The 20,972-nt window shown below is 35.0% G+C and overlaps 1 protein-coding gene across 3 annotated transcripts in view; it reads right to left on the reverse strand.

Annotated features, from left to right (window-relative positions):
* The window catches only part of atp7b (ATPase copper transporting beta), a 146,849-nt gene that overhangs the window by 64,885 nt on the left and 60,992 nt on the right, over positions 1-20,972 (reverse strand). For all 3 annotated transcript variants that reach the window (XM_039745225.1, XM_039745226.1, XM_039745224.1), the window contains 8 exons: positions 17,540-17,616; positions 17,049-17,223; positions 16,304-16,537; positions 11,341-11,432; positions 4,972-5,099; positions 4,177-4,331; positions 2,641-2,775; positions 2,207-2,398 (listed from right to left, as the gene is read on the reverse strand). In XM_039745225.1, coding sequence (XP_039601159.1) covers positions 2,207-2,398; positions 2,641-2,775; positions 4,177-4,331; positions 4,972-5,099; positions 11,341-11,432; positions 16,304-16,537; positions 17,049-17,223; positions 17,540-17,616 — 1,188 coding nt within the window. The remainder of the gene's footprint in view (positions 1-2,206; positions 2,399-2,640; positions 2,776-4,176; positions 4,332-4,971; positions 5,100-11,340; positions 11,433-16,303; positions 16,538-17,048; positions 17,224-17,539; positions 17,617-20,972) is intronic.

Raw genomic sequence — 20,972 nt, forward strand, 5'->3', positions numbered from 1 at the left:
CACATAAAAAAGAACTGTTACAAATATACCAGAATTGTATAAAAAGGATAAAAACATATTTACTCACTTATCAAATGTTGATGTATAACATGCCATTTACTATAATGTTTTGGCATTTAATATTTACAGAATATTTTTCTCACTCACTTATCAGTTAACAGTGAGGAATTTTCTTCTTTTTCTTCTCAAGATTGTGCTGCAACACTTAACACTTTAAGGTCAAGTGAAAATCACAGCTAAGCAAAATACATTTGGGTCTTACAGTACACAAAAAGTTACATAGATATTTTTTGAGATAACTGCAGATTCATGAAAAATGGGATATATACACTGCCATTAGAAAAAATAAGCAGAAGCAAGAATCTTAAAATATACTTAAGTTTTTATACAATAAAAATACTGGAAGAAGTAATATAATATTCTTACTAAAAACTCAGTAAGTATATATATCCAATGAAATGAAAACAGAAATGATAACAGGGTCAATTACAATAAGAACACTGCCAAAGGCTATAATTTATATATACACCATGCACTTAGTCATGTGAAGAAGAATTTTTTTTAACTTATGTGGAATTACTTCATGCAGTTTTCCAGAATTTCCATTTCGTACAAAGTGCAACACATTTTTGATACAATTGTGATTGAGACTTTAATAGGGACTATCAAAGACAATATTCTTTTTTGCTTTTGAGCTTCTTAGATGCCTCTAATGGTCTCTGAACAATTGACAGATGAAAATTACCACTCAATTCTGATATTTAGCAGGCAGAGGCAAGCCCCATTATAATATTTTAAGCACTACACTTCACCCATTTTTCTTTCAAGCGTAAAACAATGCATAGTCCATACTCAAAGGAAGGATCCAAACAGCAAGATGCTGACGCCACTGTATTATACTTTACTGTAAAAAAGTATCATCCAAGACATTCAGTGTTAGGTTTGTGCTACTTGAACTTGATGCAGTTGATTTATGAACCTTTATATAATACTCAGGCAATCAATTCTGTAGATTCTTTCAAGGTAACTGTTGAATTCTCAGTTTCTTCCCAAGTAGATCAGATGGATAATCACAGAGTTTTGACAAGTTCCTTTTCTAGGCTCTTTTCTCTGTTCTTCAGAAACCGTGCTCAAATGAAAATCCAACCACCAAGATCTATGTAATTTTCCTATTGTATGCATTATATTTTTATTACAGCTCAGACTTCTTAAGGGTGTTCTTTAGTTTTCATTGTCAAGACTGTGTTTCAGATTCAATATGCGACTAATGGACCCAAAAAGCATTGTAGTTTTGACCTTGAAATGTGACAGTAACTTAAGTGGTTCAGTAAACAGCACTGAAAGAAGACGCATGGACAGAAAGCTGCAAAACCAGCTTGATGATATCTTTTCTCTTAAATCTTACCCATATTTTATGTTCCCGAATCAGGTCTAATGATAAATCCAGGATATCATTTGATCAGATAGATACAAATGGGTTGCTCACTCTGAATCTGGAAATTTTAGACTGAATTTAGGCTCTCCATCAAATAATGTAAGATGACATCAATTTGTTGCTTAGCTTCTGCTGTGGTGATTTAAAACTCATTTTAAGTCTTTCTATGCTTGTTTAATCTAACACAGTCATGGGAAACAGAATGGGTGACCAAGTTCAGGGGCTAAAGCCCCAGAAGCCTCCCACAACACCACTATCCTCCTCACCGACTAGCTGCCAAGTATAAAACAACACAGGCTTTTAAAATTTTATTTGGATAAATTATTAAATAAGCAAGTACTTTCTAAAGTGTGTAACTAGCAAAACATATTTTTTGAGATGTCACATAGCTGACAAATCAATTGCCAGGCATCTTTGAAACTGCAGTGGAAAATATTCACATTCCTTTATGTACATTTAAAAACATCCTTTACATTATGCCAAAAGCAACAAAAGATATGTATAAACTCTGAAAATTTTTAAGTAAACGTTATGTTTTTTATTTTGAATTTGAGAAAGAAGTATGAATATTAATTCCTCATCCACTGTTGTACATGTGGTTCCTATCACTTATTGTTCATAGAAAATCCCTATATGTAATAAATTGTGCCATCTTGTGTTCAAGTTCAAACTAAAAATGAAGCTGCCCAATGCTTTAAAATAGCATCATTAATTCTCTAGCTTTAATTGTACAATAATATTATTAAGTGATTATTAAGTGATTAATTGTACCTTATGTGCCATTTCCAGAGGTTCACCGCCTTTAATAAGAATGCCATTCTGAGCACCCACACCAGTTCCAACCATCACTGCTGTTGGTGTGGCCAAGCCCAATGAACAGGGACAGGCAATGGAAAGTACTGTAATTGATGTTTGGAAGGCAAATCGCACAATAACCTCTGCCTTTGAGAGGTTTTTGGAATCCTAATATTGAAGAAAAAAGTATATATATTTATAAATATATCAGTAAAAATAAAAATAGAGAACATACTGACAGCATTAAGAAACACAATCAGATCCAAAACAGGTTTTCTTTGACTTAGACTTTTTGTATTTAGAAATTTTGATGTAAGAAAAACTTGAGTAACATTTAACATCTATATATAGGATAGGTTGCTGCAAATAATAAAATGCATTTACTTTTAGGTTAATACATTATTACTTACTGGAAAATATTTCAACACAATATCAAAATCCAAAAAGCCAATCACCAGCCAGACAACTAAAGTTATAACTGAAATCACAATGATGAACGGAACAAAATATCCACTTAATTTATCTGCAAATTGCTGAATGGGTGCCTGAAAAATATAAAGAAATCTTTATTAACACTGTGTCTAAAAGGTATCATAAAAATCAAGACATTAAATCATTTATTTCTGCAATAAACATCTTTACAGTTTACTTTTATATAAAATATACTTGAGTCTCCAATACTCAATTGTGATGACCAGGTACCGTGTAAAATATTTGAATTCATAAAAAGTATGAATCTCAGATAAAATATTAGTTTTTTCATTTAAAAACCATTAAGTATATGCTTACATTTGGTGGAGAATAAACTGTATTTTTTATTTAGTTTTCTGCTTACAGTGCCACAACATGCCCTTCTGGACTTGGCTGCAAGCAAATACTAAAAATGCATAAATATATCTGGATCAAGATGTGAATAACATGCTCCTATAAACTGAATACAAACATAACTTCAGAGTCAAAAGACTGTAGCAGTAGCTAAGATGTACTTAAAAAGCAAGATGTTTGCATTATAAATAGCAACTAAGCAAAATTGTCTCAAAAAGCAAATAATAAAAGTGAGATTATGTCCTATAGTGCTACTGTTTAATAATAATCTGTAAATGTAAATGCACTAGCTAGATTCACAAAGATAAAGTTACAGATGTGTAAATGAAATCCTGAAACTTGCAAAAACCAAAATCTTGTTGAAAATTAACATTCTTCTGGAAATAATACATTAAGAGAAAGTGGTTAATTTACCTTTCTTTGTAAAAAAAAAAAATAAAGCAAACCTGCATTATTTACCCATTTATTTTTCACATGAACCATTACTTCACACAAATAATTAAGTATGTTGATAAACATGTTAATTAAAATAAACACACAGAAAGGCCATTTTATAGTTTCAATGCCGAAAAATAACTAGGTGTTGAGATTTTTTTTTATTAATTCATTGAGCGGGTAAGTAAAGCAAATTATGAATATTATTTTCCTAATTCTTGAAATTTAACAAATATAAAAGAAACACTTTCAAGTTCTGGTAGAAGTTTATAGTCATATGTATAAAGTACAATAAAAAAAGCTAAATCATTGCTCACTTGTCATAATTTTACCACATTATTTTCTTCTTATAATATCTCAATTACAAAGATCAGTCCCAGTAGATAAAGAGCTTAACTTTTAATTAAAAGCTTAAAAGAGACTAATGTGATATTTGTACAATTCAAACAAGTCTAATTTGTGTTTTGTTTAAACCACTGAGAGAAAACACTCAAAATCACATTTGTCAAGGTGACCCTTGGAATGATTATACTGTACAAGTTAGTGTTTATCTATTAATTATTGAGTGGAGATTTGTCTAACAAAGTGAACTTTTTCTTTTAAGTATAAGGCACAGTGTGGCTAAAAGATATACACATGGCGTACTTCATATTTTATTTGTCTTCAGTAAAAATGTATTCTCTAACCTTTGACATCTGTGCTTCCTCCACCAGCTTCACAATCTGTGATAATGTTGTATCTGAACCTACATGTGTTGCCTCCACCAGAAGGGAGCCATGTACGTTGATGGAGCCAGCAATGACTGAACTTCCAGATTTTTTAGTTACTGGCATGGGCTCACCTGAAAAGAAACAACTGACATCAGTTCAATGTTATAACAAAAAACAAAAGATGGGAATGTAATATTAATTAACATTATTCAGAAAAGATAAGATAGATTAAAGGAATAGTGATATACTATGTATGCAAATTAAACCTGCTTAATTTACGTTAGAGTTGCAGGTGCCAGAGGCATCAAGAGCATAGCAGGAATAAGCACAAAGTCACCTTTACAGGAACACTTTAGAGTCACAAATTAACCTAACTTGCACATTTTACATATGTTTATATCAGAGTATTAAAAAAAGTTCTGTATTGTGATATTTGATATCTAAAAAAATAATAGCAGATTTCAGAATATAGATGGTATATTGAACTTGTAAGAAACACTACACATACTGTAGCTATACATAGCCTTCATTTTTGAATAGTACCAGGAAATAAACAAACAAATCTGGGTAAATATCTATGTATAGGAACAACAGAGAAAAAATATAGGAAATTTAAAATATTTTTAAATAAAATGTAGTATTCTTTAATTCATCCTACTGCTTGACTACTTTTTTTTGCAAACAGATTTCAGTAAATAAGCAAGGAGATAAAAATATTATTTAAGGCATGCTGCGATACCTACTTTTATTTTTCCTATTAAATATTCTCACCTGTAATTAAAGATTCATCAACCATGGAGTTTCCATCGATAACTTTCCCATCAACTGGAAACTTTCCTCCAGGGACAACTTTTACAATGTCACCTCTCTGAACCAGTTCCACTGCTACCTGCTGTTCACTGCAAAAAAGTTATCTCTTCTCACTATCCAGATATTTGTAAATGCAAACATATGACTAGCATTAGTTTAACTCCACTATTGCAGAAACCAGAAGTTATCATGTGAAAACTTACAAGGTACTGCTGATAAGCTGAAAACTGGCCACCATTTACCACTGAAGTGGTTACAAGCAATCAGTTCATAAACATTACATGTTATGGTATAACAGCTCTGTCTATAGGGCCAGTCATTTTGTTACTTATACATGATCAGAACATTTTAGTGAGGTTGAAATAAAGGTATGCATAGCACATCTGAAGTTCACTTTTTAAAGCAGTAATACAACATCAAATTTTGCCACTTTCTCTAGAAATCAGCAACTAAAACGCTATAAAGAGTGCGCTACTGATGCACAGATACCTGATGCTACAATTATTTCATGCGCTAGTCTGTGTTCAAGCAAAATAAGTAACAATAATGTTAAGGAATTCATCAAATTCGCCAGACATCATTTCAGTATGAAGTGGATGTTTTTTTTTATTTTCTCACTTCAAATATGTCCTTTAAAGTTACTGTTTTTATAGCACTAAAGATGTCATCATCCGAAGCCTGCTTTCAGCAGCTATATGACAGGTTTCAGAAATGCATAGTAGCCGAGGAGAACCTATTTGGAATAATTACAGCCACAAACCCTCCAATTCATTAACCTTTTAGCTGTGACCACAGATTTAGAACTTATGAATTGTTCCTTTAACTAGGCATTACAATATTTTTGAAACCTTAACAAAAACATTTTAGAATAAAGTTATACAATTTTCAAGAAAATGCACTTCTCCATTTTATGTGGTGCTTACCAGATAAACAAAGTAAATCATGCTATAAAAAGTCAAAATCAAAGGCAGTAATTTGTTACAACAAAATGAGAAAATGTGATGCTTTAGATTAAAAATGTATCGCATAGGGATATTAACTATAGAAATAACTTGCACCTAAAGTTAAGTGATCAGCACCAAGACTATGTTCGACATCTTGTTTTCATAGGGTGGGAATTGCACTGCAATAAAATGTTCTGTTTCAGACATTCAGCTTCAGAGATTGTGGATACTCAAAAAGTGAATAACTAAGGTTGGACAGGTAGGTCTGTTACATTGAAATGAAAGAAATTTAAGATAACTATTCAAAAGTTATGGTGAAAAGAGTCAAAATAATCTGATCTACAAAGGCCATAAAATGACTTACTAAATACTGAGCTCAAGTAAATGCAATGAGTTATTTCATCCCTCTTACTTTTATACTATGAGCAACCAAAAAGTAAAACTCTCATGACAAGTCAGTCGTGTAAATTAGACTTTGGAGCTGAAATTAACTAAATTTGCACATTTAGTTAAATTTCTGTATTTGAAAACAGACATACAAAATATGGAGTCTTGGGTATTTTCATATTTTTTCTGTTTTTGTCAATTGTCTTGCCTCTTTAACCAGTTTATTTTGGTAGTTTTATGCCTTGGAGCTTGTGTTGTTATATGTTGATGATATTATCAAGCATACAGTGATATGTGTGTTGCCATGCTGTGGGTGCTGTTACCACATACATACATACATACACTCACATATATGCATAATGACATGTGACAACAATGGCATGCTTATCGACATAGGCATATGGAAAACACCATGTGTTACTAGATCTTTGTTTAGTTCCAAGGATATATTATGTGTCAAAATTTGTAAGAAAAGCAACAAAAATTACAGTTAGAAAATCACAGCAAAGCAAACACTTAAAGGAAAGGATTTAAGGGTGGGTCATACATTACATGGGGATTTGATTAAGATCAATGTTGCTCAAAGGAAGCACTAGTTTGATTTTTAGCTGAAAATGTACTGTTTTTGATTTGATGTTGTCATATTCATGACCTTTAGTTTGACTCTGCAAACAGTTGATGCCATAGTGACTGTGATATTGGTTGACGTTTCTAGATTTTATGTTTTTTAGTTTGATGAACTAAAAGTCTGTTAATTTGATATGCTGTCAAAACTCTGCCACTCGAAAACAAAATGGATTAGGGGCTGCCTCCTTTATCACTTAGAAAGCCATGTTCTTGCAGTTTAAGCTGGGAAGAAACAGGTACCATAGAACAGCAAGACACAGGATCAGTATTTGGTTGATACTTAATGTGGTCTCTGGTACTATTTTTTAAAATTATGATTAATTTAAATGATTGTAGGTCTGAATCACTATTTTGAAAACATATTACGGTAATGGTTGCTTAAGACCTGCTGTGTCTGCCTAGTAGTCAGACCTATTAAAATCAGTTGTGGGTTGATGAAATGTCTTGAATGTATTGAACGTTAAGAGTGCTATTGCACAATGGAGCTTATCAGACCCCTGTGTATTAAACGTATTCTTTATTTAAATGTATACTCACCAAGTTAGATTCCATGGTGCTATGTAAGGGAAGGTGGGTTCCTTCTTTGCCATGAAGTAATTCTGTTGACTTTATGCCATTAGTCAATGGCTCACTCCCATAATCTTTGAATATTTCTAAGGCACTTTTTAAACTGACTTGCTGCCAATGTTACATGCCAATGTTAACACACAGAAGTGCTTTTGATTTGTCGGTTTCTTTTTTTCTGTCTCATCCTTCTATCAAGCCCTTGCTCTTTAATACATATATATATATCTTTTACCTAGCCAAATAATGAACAGGGAAAATGCAATGCTACATGTCTTTTTAAACAAGTTATAAATTAAAAGAGAAAATGATTGAAAATGATTGAAGTGAAAAATCACCTCTCTTCCAGACAATGTTTTACAGAAATTTCAGACAAGAGTTCTTTTAGATTAGATTTAGATTTTATGTAACTCTAATGCCACTTTGGCTGTTGGCTTTGGTCATTTTCCCAATGAACACCCTGTGTCTTGCAGACTGCTACCGATTCCTTCCAAGAAACACTTTGCTATATGCTACCTTTTTGCAAATGTTCACTCCTGTTACAAAAATATATCACAACTATGCTTCATGGTAATTTTATTGATATAGGACTTACAGCTTTGCCTTTGTATAAGACAGTGTTAAGCTTCAGACTGTAGAACTTCCTTCTGCATTTGGTCTATTCTTGCCTTCCAACCAACAGTACTCCTACAACTATTAAAACAGTGTCTTTCATTTTCCAGCAAAACCTAGACATTTCAAAAACCTGTGCAACAGCAGATATAAGTACAGCTTATCCCATTTCAGTTGTAAAAGACTGTAATTATATGCATTATTGTTTTCTACTTCCTGTGGTATAGCGGGTCCACAGCATATGTCAAAGGGCCATTTTAAAATAAATAATCAAAGCACTCGCGACTTAGCGTGGTCATGTGTGACTGAAGTGGTTCCTGGGGTGATTTGCTGTGCGGGCGAGTCTCACTTAAGTGCACAGGTGAGGAGTCGTCCGCATCCGTAATTGTTCCCGGGAGCCGCTGACTGCCACAGGTGAATCACGTTCCTGTTATAAAGAGTAGCACAAGGCAGCTGGGGGGAGAAGATAAAGAGAAAAAAAAAATGGAGGTTGCAGCAGTGAGGAAGAAGGCAGGAAGCTGAAGGAGAAAGCCAGTGCGAGAGAGAGAGAAAGTGAGAGCAAGCGAGCGCTTGCAGGCAGCTGGATTGAAGGGCCCCTCACGAGCAGTGTTTGGCCGAAACTAGAGGAGGGGCAGTTGGAAGTGGTCACTCCAGCTGAACGATTTCTAGGAGCTGGAGTGACAGGTAGTATGGATGACTCTCCGCGGAGGGCAATGGGAGTTGTGGAGTCTTGGGAAGGTGAGCCTCAGCGTGAGCGACCTGGCCATTGAAGAACCCAAGTCTCAGTCCGGTAAGGTAGCCGTATGGAGCCAGGGAATGGAAGGCACCGGACAGTAGTAAGGTCAGCTACAGGAAGGGTGACTCCCCTGTTGAGAAGCCCGTATGGGAGAAGCAGGGGAGCCGCCAGATAAAGGAAGACACCAGGCTTTGGATTTTAAAGGGACTGTTTCCGGTATTGTTTTAACCTAGTTTTAAAGGATTGTTTTTTTTCTATTGGATTTTAACCTTCGTTTCTGTTTTAATTGATTATTTATTTAAAGATCTGATGCATTGCACTTTGTTTGAACACTTGTTTTTGTTTGTTGTTTTTAAATAAAAGCACTTTTGCGCCATCCCCTTGCTCTATTTGTTGTGCCTCACTGCCAAGCTCATCGGTAACATTACCAACAGTGACGGGTTCAAGGGCTCCCGGATGGACGACAGGAGCATGCAGCGAACCCGTATCATCACACTTCCTAACAATGTGATTTTCTCTACACATTTTTTCAAACTTCCTTTGCCTTCATGAGTAGTTTTTGTTATAAATTGTACTGACCAACTAAGGAATTTAACCAGAACTCAAGTATAAATCCTTAACTGCAAGAAGTGGATTAAATTCAAGTAATTCTGTAATGTGTAAAACACATAATTACACTACAGTCTGTTTAGGTGTATGTTATGAAATGGAGTGTCTTCTTAGGCAAAGAATTAATTTACTTGTTATTTTTTCTTTATTATTTATAATCAGGGTCGCTTTGCTTATTAAATTTTTTATTTATTTGCAGTCTGCAGAAAAACTCTACAATGTTTACCCATTCAAACATTTAACAAATGTCAACAGAATTATTCTGCTCTTTTTAGCCATCATTATTTAATACATTCATGAATCATTTTGTGTAACTGTGGTTTTTCCCAGTGTAACAACCTGAATGGTTATTCCAGTAATCATTCTGTTCAGTATAATCACTGTAGTACAACTAGTGATTTTTCTATTTCTTTCTTTCTTTGGCAGGTAATGTTGTTGTTAAATTCTACTAAAATGGTTAGTAGAACATTTGTTTTATTTTTCATGTTGTCTTAATCTTGTGGAATTTATGGCGGATCTTTTAATTGTATTAATACATTCACTTCGTTCATTCTTTTTGTCTGGGTTTGAAGCCACCAGGAAGTCTTGATTGTCATGTAACCCATGGATGCTGTTGACATACCTTTATATGGGTCTGGCACAATTTTTTGTAGCACTGGTGTCAGTGACCACTTGGATACAACTATGCACTACTGTGCAGTGGCTGAAGTCCTGTCCTTTAAAGTACAAGGCAACCAGTTCTGCCTCACTGTGTGACATTGACCCTTTGTCCCAATTGTAAAAATATATGTAAACAGTTGAACCATATCTTGACCTTGAAAGTTACTTTGGATAAATATGTCAACCCAATATAAAATGTATAAAATACTATTTTACATAATAGCACATATCACTGCAAAGTGGTCTAAATTAGTTACAAATACAAAAAATAAAATAAGTCATTGCATAAGTATTTATAACATTAAGTTTTACTATGACACACATAAATCAGCTCTGGTGTAGAAAATCAGTTTTAGAAGTCACATAATTATTTAAAAGGAAATATATACAGGCACTGTACAATAATAATAATTATACTTTACGTAAGACAACACAGACTAATCAGAAATAGATGAATGTTGCAGGTGGTTTAATAAATGCCGGATCTGAATTATTTCAATTTCATGCTATTGCTAAAACTGGCTGATGCAATACCTAGGACAGTAGTTGTGAATATGCGTTAACTCTTCCATTTAGCAGCTATGCTGTTGTGTTGTTGTACATGGTTGCAATGAAATGTGTTCCATTTGCCTTACCCTAAAGTCGGTATTCCTTGAGCGTTCTTCAGTGCAGCTGTATTGTAACTAATGCTAAATGCAATTATACAACAGTACTATCAAATTATTTCATTATAAGATTTGAAGTGTCAAGCACGTTTCTGTTGCTATGCAAGTGCTGCATCTCAAAACAACCTCCGAAGTATCTACCTATGTGTACACAGGTTCTTGCTTAAACTATCACAATTTTTCCTACAGCTTTAAAAGTTTCAGAATCTGACTCAAATAATCTCAAGTTTTACTGATCACCAATTCTTGAAAGTGACTTTTAACTTGAATATCAAATTAATAGGCTTGGCTTTTTTTTAAGAGGTGGAAGATCCAGACTTTAAAGTACTTGGATTTCAAAGCCATATTCATTAAAAATGAACTTTGGCCACAGAAAAAATGTTAGTTACAGGTACTGGTATGAAATGAAGAACCTAACTTTTTTTTAACAATTATACTCTTGCCAGTTCCTGCACAATTTAGATATTTAATACTGGAGAACTTCACTGAGATGTACTTTGTGTTATAAAGAATCAGAATGGCCTACCTTAGAATTAAATGATCTTGTCCAAAAATCACTATTGTTGCATCAGTTGCCTGCAGTGACATAAGCTTAGCTAAAGCTTCTGATGTTTTGCTCTGTTAGAATTTAGAAGAAAAAAAGACATTTTATTTAATCAAAAAAAAAAATACAACAGCAACATGGAAAAAAAAACAATGGCATACAATTAAAACATGAAAAGAAACAAAAACCTCCTAAGATTACATAACAATTTATATTAATATGAACATAAACATTCTGACAAAAAAGAACAGACCATTCACTCCACAAGCTTTTTGGTTAGCTAGTTCTTTATACCAAAAAAGGCCACCTAATGGTAATGTTGTGTTCATTACTTTCTTTTTATTTTTCAGCATGGAATTAACATTTCATTTATATTTTGCTACTACAGAGAAATGCAGAAGCAGATATTTCTAAACACTGACATATAAATAGATTATTTTATAGCTCACCTTTTCAAGTACACAAGTTGTTGGCCTCCAATAAAGTTTTATTAGATGTACAATAATATTTTACAACATAACAGTGCTTTATGAAGACTGCTAAAAAGCTTTGATAAAGTAAGACATTGTGAGACAGAAAGGTGTTACAAAAAACATGGTCACTGTTAGATGAACAACTGCAAGACTAACTCTTATAATATGTTTTGATCTCTTAATAAAAAATAAAAATACATAAATACAGTGGTCTTCATTCTTTTAATTTCTTGATGCTCATTGTTTCTGCAATTGACAGTAAATAATCTTAATGGGTGGGAGCAGTGCTTTCCATTATCTCGGTTGTTGCTTATTTTTTGTTGGGAAATTATACACTTTTGACCTACCATGCTCTGTCTGTAGAAATGCCTCTTTAAAGAGAAGAAGATTCTTTCAGAGGCAAAAAGAAAGAGAGAAACACACTCACACACACAGCTTTATGTCAAATGTATGTTCAGGATGTATAATTGTGCATTGCCTCTTTATTTGTCACGGACTACAGTTGCATGACCACAGTTCGAACACTGAACACTACTATACTCTCCACTACTCGAATCTGATCCTTAAGGAACAAGGGTTTTCTGCTATAGATAGCAATGTAAGTAAGATTACCTTCTTTAATCATAGCTCACTCTCTGTGTTTTATGTTCCATGCACAGATGAATAATTAAAGAAGAGATGAAGCAGTTAATATAATACTATTACTCTTCATACCGCCATACCAGAATGTCTTACACTGTATATATGCATCTCACATGAATACACTGCAGACTGGAATAAGAAAGAAGGTTTATAAAAACTACTATAAAGAGTTATTCTTCCGTCTGTTGTCTGAAACCATTTCATCCACTGCAGAGTCATGAGCAGCCAAAGCTGCATCTTGGAAGCAACAGAAACAGGCAAGAGTCAAATCTGTGGAGGATGCTACACTCACACTAAACAAAAAATAAGAATTCCAAAACAGTACTTTATCTTAATTACAGAAAATACATTTATTTACAATATTTAACAATTGTTTACTTATTACACATCTGGCATTTATTTAACGTTCCTCTTTCATTTTAGCAATATCTTGATATTAACAATATCTAATGGCAGTGTAGCATTTAAGTTTATTTTTTATTTGGCTCTTAAAAAGATTATGCCCTGAAACTTCAAAGGTACTGTTTTACAGAATGATAGTAGTAACTTTAGTGTTGTAAAAGGAGAGTGCACCCCCATAATGCTTCTCTACACCAGAAATAATGTCAAGTGAGCCACAGATACTAAAATGCTGTGTTTGTAAAGGATTAACACTCCAAGGCGAGCAACGGATTTACCTGATACTTCTTCAAGCTTTCCTTCATGTGGTTCAACAATATGCAAGCATCTAACATATCTCACAAAATTAATTTCTTCCCACTTCCTTTCTCTGTCACAAAAAAGCCATTGTCTTCCTCTTCAGGAATTCTTTCCTCCAAACCTTCACTCTGACTTTAAACTTTCTTTGACATGAGTAGGCTCTAAATGATCCCAGCTAAGTTTAATTTTATTATAATCAACACAATTACTTCTGGAGTCAGGGCAGTTTTTCTTTACCTGCATGATAGGACTTCACATATTGGCCCCTATGTAGTCATTAAAGAAACAGTTTCTCAGGCGGTTTCTGTCCTAGTGTTCAAAATTGAGAACAATGCAGCCTTGAATGTGGCAACCTCTTGTCAGCTAGGGAATCCTTCACAACAATGCAAAAATAGTATTCACAGCTCCGCACCACATGCATCCCAGGTGACTATCCCTCCCACACCCACAAACATCTTTGTAGGTGTTGAATACCCATGCTGGTTACATATTGCTTCTTTGTACCAAAGACTCAAAGACAACCAGGCAATCAAGTACATACCATAAACAGCTAAAGCACTGTGGGTCTTGGCATTAGTTCTGGGCAAGGTGTAGTTTGATTCTTTGAGAATCATTACTTTTTGCTGGACAGGTGAAACAAACACTGAATCATACTTTGTCAATCCATCCATCCATTTTCCAACCCGCTGAATCCGAACACAGGGTCACGGGGGTCTGCTGGAGCCTATCCCAGCCAACACAGGGCACAAGGCAGGAACTAATCCCGGGCAGGGTGCCAACCCACCGCAGGACACACACAAACACACCCACACACCAAGCACACATTAGGGCCAATTTAGAATCGCCAATCCACCTAACCTGCATGTCTTTGGACTGTAGGAGGAACCCGGAGCGCCCGGAGGAAACCCACGCAGACACGGGTAGAACATGCAAACTCCAAGCAGGGAGGACCTGGGAAGAGAACCCGGGTCTCCCAACTGCGAGGCAGCAGCGCTACCACTGCGCCACCATGCCGCCCATACTTTGTCTAACACAAAGTTTACCAACAGCATAGCTTTAAAGGTCACTGTATCAAATATATTCCTCCACCATGCATACTCACAATAACTTTGCATATTGCCACTGGAGAGCCTTATGCAGACAAATGGATAGAGAGCAATGCAAGTAATTCTTTGATTAACTTCCAGAGACAGTCATGGTCTCTCAGTTCTCCTAGTTTCTGCATGAATTCTTCTCAAGGTAATGTTTTTTTATCTTTCAAAATTCAATACATTCATGCTACATTATGTGATTGTGAACCACAATGGACAGATGTCCAGCCAAAGGTAAATTCTTGTTTTACTTCCAGTGTTTCTAAAGCAAGCCCCATCTCCCAATGCCCTTCATAGTTCATTACCGTCAGAGGGCTGACGTGTTGGCATAGAATATTACTGTCACACAGCCTTTAGTTCAGAATATATAAAATATGCTTCTGCAGGAAATCAAACAGCATTAGTAAGGACCTCCTCTTGCAAGTAAATTTTCTACCATCTCTATTTTAGCAAAAGGCACAGGAACATTAGCAAATACCACTGACAGGTGAAGTGAATAACTTGATCATATTGACACAATGGCACTTGGGTTGGGATATATTAGGCAGAAAGTGAACAGTTAGTTCTTGAACAAATGGTGTGTTGGAAGAAGGAAAACTGGGCAACTGTAAGGATCTGAGTGACAATGACAAGGGACAAATTGTGATGACTAGCTGACTGGGTCAGAGCATCTCCATAATGGTAGGTCTTGTGAGGTGTTCACAGTATGCCGTGGTTAGTACTCACCAAAAGAAGGACAACTGTTGAACTGGTGACAGTGTCATGTATGGAAAAAACCTCACTCATGCATGTGGGGAATGAACATTAGCTCATCTAGTCCAATCCCACAGAAGAAGTCCAAATTGCTGAAAAACGTAATGCTGGCCATGAGAGGAAAGTGTGAGGAAACACAGTGCATTGAAGTTTGCTGCACAGCCATAGACCAGTTGGAGTGCCCATGCTGTTTAAAGTGTCCACAATTGGCACGTAAGCATCATAACTGGACCAAAGAACAATAGAAGAAGGTAGTCTGGTCTCAGGAGTCATGTTTTCTTTTAGATCATTTTGTGGACTGAGAGCATATCCATCCTTTACCTGGGGAAGAGATGGCAGCAGGATACAATGAAGACAGTGGCTTCCAGCAGGATAATGCACCCCATCACACTACAAAAATTGTTCATGGTTTGTTTTTCCAGCACGTCGCACAGATGCTCATTCAGATTGAGATCTGAGCAATATGTAGGCCAATTCAATACCTTAAACTCATGGCTTGAGAAACATGACCATGAGCTTAAGGTATTGACTTTGCCTACAAATTGCTTAGATCTCAATCTGAATGAGCATCTGTGCGACGTGCTGGAAAAACAAATCCAATCCATGGACTTAAAGTATTTGCTGCTAACGTTTTGGTGTCAGATACCAGTAGACACCTTCTCAGGTCTTGTGGATTCTATGCCTTGACTGTTCTGACCGGTTTTGGTGGCACAAAAGGGACCTGCACAATATTAGGCAGGTGGTTTTAATGTTGATGCTGATCTATGAATGTATGATAAATGATAAACTATAATTTGACACGGGAGCTTCAAGCTCAAGCTATATCAGACTGGACACTTTAATGTACATGCATTTCATACTCTTTATTAATGATGAAATGTTGGAGGGTTTGTACTGTAAACACCCACTTACAGGAAGCTCAAATTCAAGATTTCCTAGCCACTAACTACTAAAAATGAATACAAAACAAACAAATAAATAAATAAAACCAGAAAAATGCATATTTACTCTGCAAATTATAATATGTACAATAGGCCCTAACAATTTTAAAAATAAAAAATGAAAAAGATTATTTAGTCTAAAGTACAAAAACATTCTTAGGGAATGTATATTTTGTTAGTTTTTTTGTTTGGGCAGGGTTTATAAAATTAAATGTATATAAACTATCTGAAATATTATTATGTATTGGCACCCAATTTCTTTAAATAATTGGCTATCAATAAAACTGAAATTAAAATACATTCATTCAACTCTTTGAGCAGGTGATTCAAACACATAACACATTACCTTTGCAATATGTTCCAGCCACCTTCCTAAAGCAATGAAAAGAAATAGCATTGGTGGGGTGTCGAAGAATGTGATTGGGCTATGTACTGCTTTTTCCACCATGGCCACTATCAGAATCACAACAGAGTAAATATAAGAAATTGTTGTTGCCAGCACTATAAGCACATCCATGTTTGCAGATTTGTGTTTCAGGGATTTATAGGCCTGGATATAGAAGTACCATCCCCCTAAAAACTGAAAGCACAAGAAAATGAATGAATAAACAGAATTTTACAACAGTTTTTAGATAACATACACAAGTGACAATTCAGGTTGCATTCTGTATGTAGTCTCATCTCACTATGCATATAAGTACATATTACACTTTACAAAATTAATAAACTGGAAATTACTGCAAAACATACAATTATTACCAAATACAGAGAGATTGGCTCTAGGATTTAACCAGTTTTTGGCAAATCAGAAGTCAACAGATAAGGTTCTCCATTCATTTCATGGTGTTGGTTTGTGCTAAAATCTTGAATATGGACAGAGAAGCAACATACGGGATATGGTTTAGATTCATTTTTTCTAAGCATCTGCACAGAGCACCTACAATCTTTCAATGTTCATATTAACTCAGCAGAATTAATAAAACTAATCTTTACTCAATATAATGTCTTGAGAGGGGGAAATAAAGTAGAATTACAATGCAACTTAGGTGACCTAAAATATAATTCACAGAAGTAGGTTATAATTAACATACCTGTACAAAAGTACAGAGAATGAAAAACAGAAGATTGAACAAAGACAATCCTGGCAGAATTTGATGCTCCTGGTGCTCTGTTCCACTTTGTTTGTGGTCCATAACCATCATATATATCATCAAAACCATAACAGGGATTCCAAAAATTAGACTATACAAAAAAGACTTTCTCCACCTGAAACACACAAATAACATATTTCCAAAGTATGAGCACACAATGTAAATATTGTGATTCATTAACAGCCTCGTCAGCAGTGTTATTTACCAACATTTTCTCAGAATATGACTGCCACTTCTTAAAGCTAAGCTAAACACATTAAAAAAAGCTAAGGGATGTATGCAAATATTAATATTCTGACAATCACAGTAATTCATCTCTGTAAAACTGAGCTCACTAGCTCTTCTGGGAATGCCATTTACCATGATAAATGCACTTATGTTCAATTCTTTCAGTGAACTTATTCTTATATTGAAAAGGATATTTTACTTACTGTCTGATTTCTTCCTCATGATCCAGGTACTGGGCTCTGTTTTCATTTTTCATCAAGGAAGCATGAAATCCAAGATCCTTTATGTAAAGATAATATAAACTAGTTGACGAATCATACAAGAACAGCACTGTTTTATAAAATAATCATTATATTCTATAAACAAAGGAGTTTTTCTCCCATGTAAAGCATATACTGTAGCCATATTAGCACATATATGAGGGGGGTCCCACAAAATTCCCAGAATTAGTTTAACGCAGAGAACTACAGTGTAGCTATAGAATAAGACAATAGGAATCATATGCCTATAGTCTGGTTAATCAGTTCACTGAGTGACACCGTGTGGAGTTCATTGAGAGGGTAGTTCCGGCATTTGCTCTACAATTGTGCATGACTTTGGCAATTCTTTTTACCTCCTAGACACCATGGCATATTTTTAAGAGACAATGGTGATCACATTTTTTCGTCTCTGACAGATCTGTTCATATGAAGTTCATATCCTGTGGATAGACTGTTAACCAGCAACATTACACTAAAATGCTAAGGAGCCTATGGAAAAGCATCACAGAAAAATGTCTAGAGAAATGGCATCCCTAGAACTGCATTTTGCACCATAACAACACACCTGCACTAACCGTATTGTCAGTCAAACAGTTTTTAACCAAAAACGGTGTGGATTTTGCTAAACACACCATGTATTACAAATTAAATTTTATTTTAAAATTAAAATTGAGATTGATGGGAAGAAGATTTGCTACTATGGAAAAAATCTAGAAAAAAAAACACAGGAGGCTCTGTATATGGTAACAAGAGAAGAATACAGGAAATGCATTTAGAAATGTGAGGAAATATTGGAACAACTGTATTGCATTTCAAGGAAAATATTTTGAAGGTGACTAAAAGGGAATTTTTTTTTGAAATTGTGTACACATGGGAGACAGCTTAAGGGCTCTAATGTTAGCCAAACAAGTGTTTGGTGTGGTGTTAAATGCCTTCTCTCTTCCTCCTTGTGGATGAATATACTTTAAGTTTGTTGCATTTTTAAATTTAATTTCAGCAGTGCTCTATGTTCTAATTCATTTCTAAGTAAACAGTCCACTAAATTGAAAATTCTGATTTTTACATTCTGGGTTTTCATTGTAAAAGTAATTCTTTTTTAAATGTTTTTATTTTATTAATTTTATTGTAATTATTCCATACAAATCAATCAATTTTTACAAAAAATAGGATTGAAAACAAGTCCACCCCCACCCCTGAGAGAGAGAGCATGGCCAACGGGGTAAAAGGCTTTTAAACATACCTAAATTAATGAGATTAATAGGTCAATAGAGATGAATGGAGTAGAAAAAGAAATGCAGAGATAATTACTTCCTCGATGCTTTAAGAGCTAATTCTAAAATATTATTGATTATATCCTGCCAGGTTTTGAAAAAATTCTGTACAGATCCTCTAACTGAATATTTGATTTTTTCCAGTTTCAAATAGTATAAAAATCGGTTTCCCACTGACTTAAAAGAGGAGAGTTAGGATTCTTCCAGTTTAGCAAAATAAGTCTGTGTGCCAAAAGCGTAGTGAATGCAATCACAGTTTGTTTGTCCTTCTCCACTTTAAACCCATCTGGAAGAACACCAAACACAGCTGTTAGTGGATTAGGAGCGATTATAACACCAAGGCTGTCTGAAAGACACATAAAATTTTGGTCCACAATGATGTTAATTTGGTACAGGCCTAAAACATGTGACCCAGTGAGGCTGGGACTTGATTGCAGAGTTCGTAGGTTGGATCTTGCCCTGGAAACATTTTGGACAGTTTTAGGCGAGACAGATGTGCTCGATATATATTTTTGAGTTGAATAATTGTATGCTTTGCGCATATGGAGCTCGAGTGAAGTCTCTGCATTGCTACTTTCCACTCCTTTTCTGATATTTTGATTAAGAGATCTTTTTCCCATTGTCCTCTTGGATCTTGGAAAGGGAGGGACTGTAAAATAATTTTATTTATTGCAGAGATGGTATCTAAGTCCTTGAAATTGAGCAGTATTTTTTCCAGCATGGACAAGGGTGCAAGATGAGGAAAATCGGGCAGGTTCTGTTTAACAAAGTTCCTAATTTGAAGATAGTAAAAGAAATGTGTAGCTGGAAAGTTACATTTGGAATGTAATTGTTCATAGGATGCAAAGATGTTGTCTATATAAAGATCTCTAAGCAATTTAATCCCAAATTTTTTCCAGATATTAAAAACTGCATATGTTTGCGAGGGTTGAAAGAGGTGGTTCTGCCACAGATACCAGCTTCTCCATCTTAAAATGCTTTCTACATTGGTTCCAAATTCTGAGTCAGTGAAGCACAATTGGGTTATTAGTATATTGCCGATAACTTGCATTTATTGGGGCACAAAGCAGGGAATATAAAAAAGTACTGCAGGATTTTACTTCTATTGCGGACCAGGCCTGTGTATGTTCATCTATTTGCATCCAGGTTTTTATAGCTTGTATGTTTGCTACCCAGTAATAAAACTGAGTTGGGTAGAGCCATACCACCTTCTGCCTTAGGTCTTTGTAGGGTCGGTTTTTGGATACGTGGATGTTTTGAGTTCCAAATAAATGAGGTTATTGTTGAATCCAATTGCTTAAAAAATGATTTACTGATGTATATTGGAGTGTTTTGAAATAAAAAAAGCTTAGGAAGAATATTCATCTTTGTTATTACAGTAATCCCTCGCTATATCGCGCTTCGACTTTCGCGGCTTCACTCTATCGCGGATTTTAAATGTAAAGCACATCTAAATATATATCACAGATTTTTCGCTGGTTCGCTTTCATGGACAATGGGTCTTTTAATTTAGGTTACATGCTTCCTCAGTTTGTTTGCCCAGTTGATTTCATACAAGGGAAGCTATTGGCGGATGGCTTAGAAGCTACCCAATCAGAGCATGTATTACATATTAACTAAAACTCCTCAATGATATAAGATATGCTTCCCGCGCGGTGCTTGAGATTGTTTGCTTCTCTCTATCTTTCTCACTCTCTCTGCCTGACGGAGGGGGTGTGAGCAGAGGGGCTGTTTGCACAGAGGACACAGACGCTCCTCTACAAAATGCCGCTTTATTGCGGTGCTTCTGTATACTTAAAAGCACGTATTGATTTTTTAAATTGTTTGCTTTTCTTAGCGAGCACTCTCTCTGACATTCTCTGCTCCTGATGGCGCTCCTTTGAAGATAAGATATGTTTGCATTCTTTTAAATGTGAGAAAGAACTGTCATCTCTGTCTTGTAATGGAGCACAGTTTAAACGCTTGACTAAAGGGTGTTATTTCATGTATAGAGGGCTCTAATAATGTTAACAGGGTGGGAGAGTTTATAAGGGCTTAAAATATATAAAAATAACCATACAAACATATGGTTTCTACTTCACGGATTTTCATCTATCGCGGGGGGG

The sequence above is a fragment of the Polypterus senegalus genome, chromosome 2, assembly GCF_016835505.1.
Source record: "Polypterus senegalus isolate Bchr_013 chromosome 2, ASM1683550v1, whole genome shotgun sequence".
Classification (NCBI taxonomy): Eukaryota; Metazoa; Chordata; class Cladistia; order Polypteriformes; family Polypteridae; genus Polypterus; species Polypterus senegalus.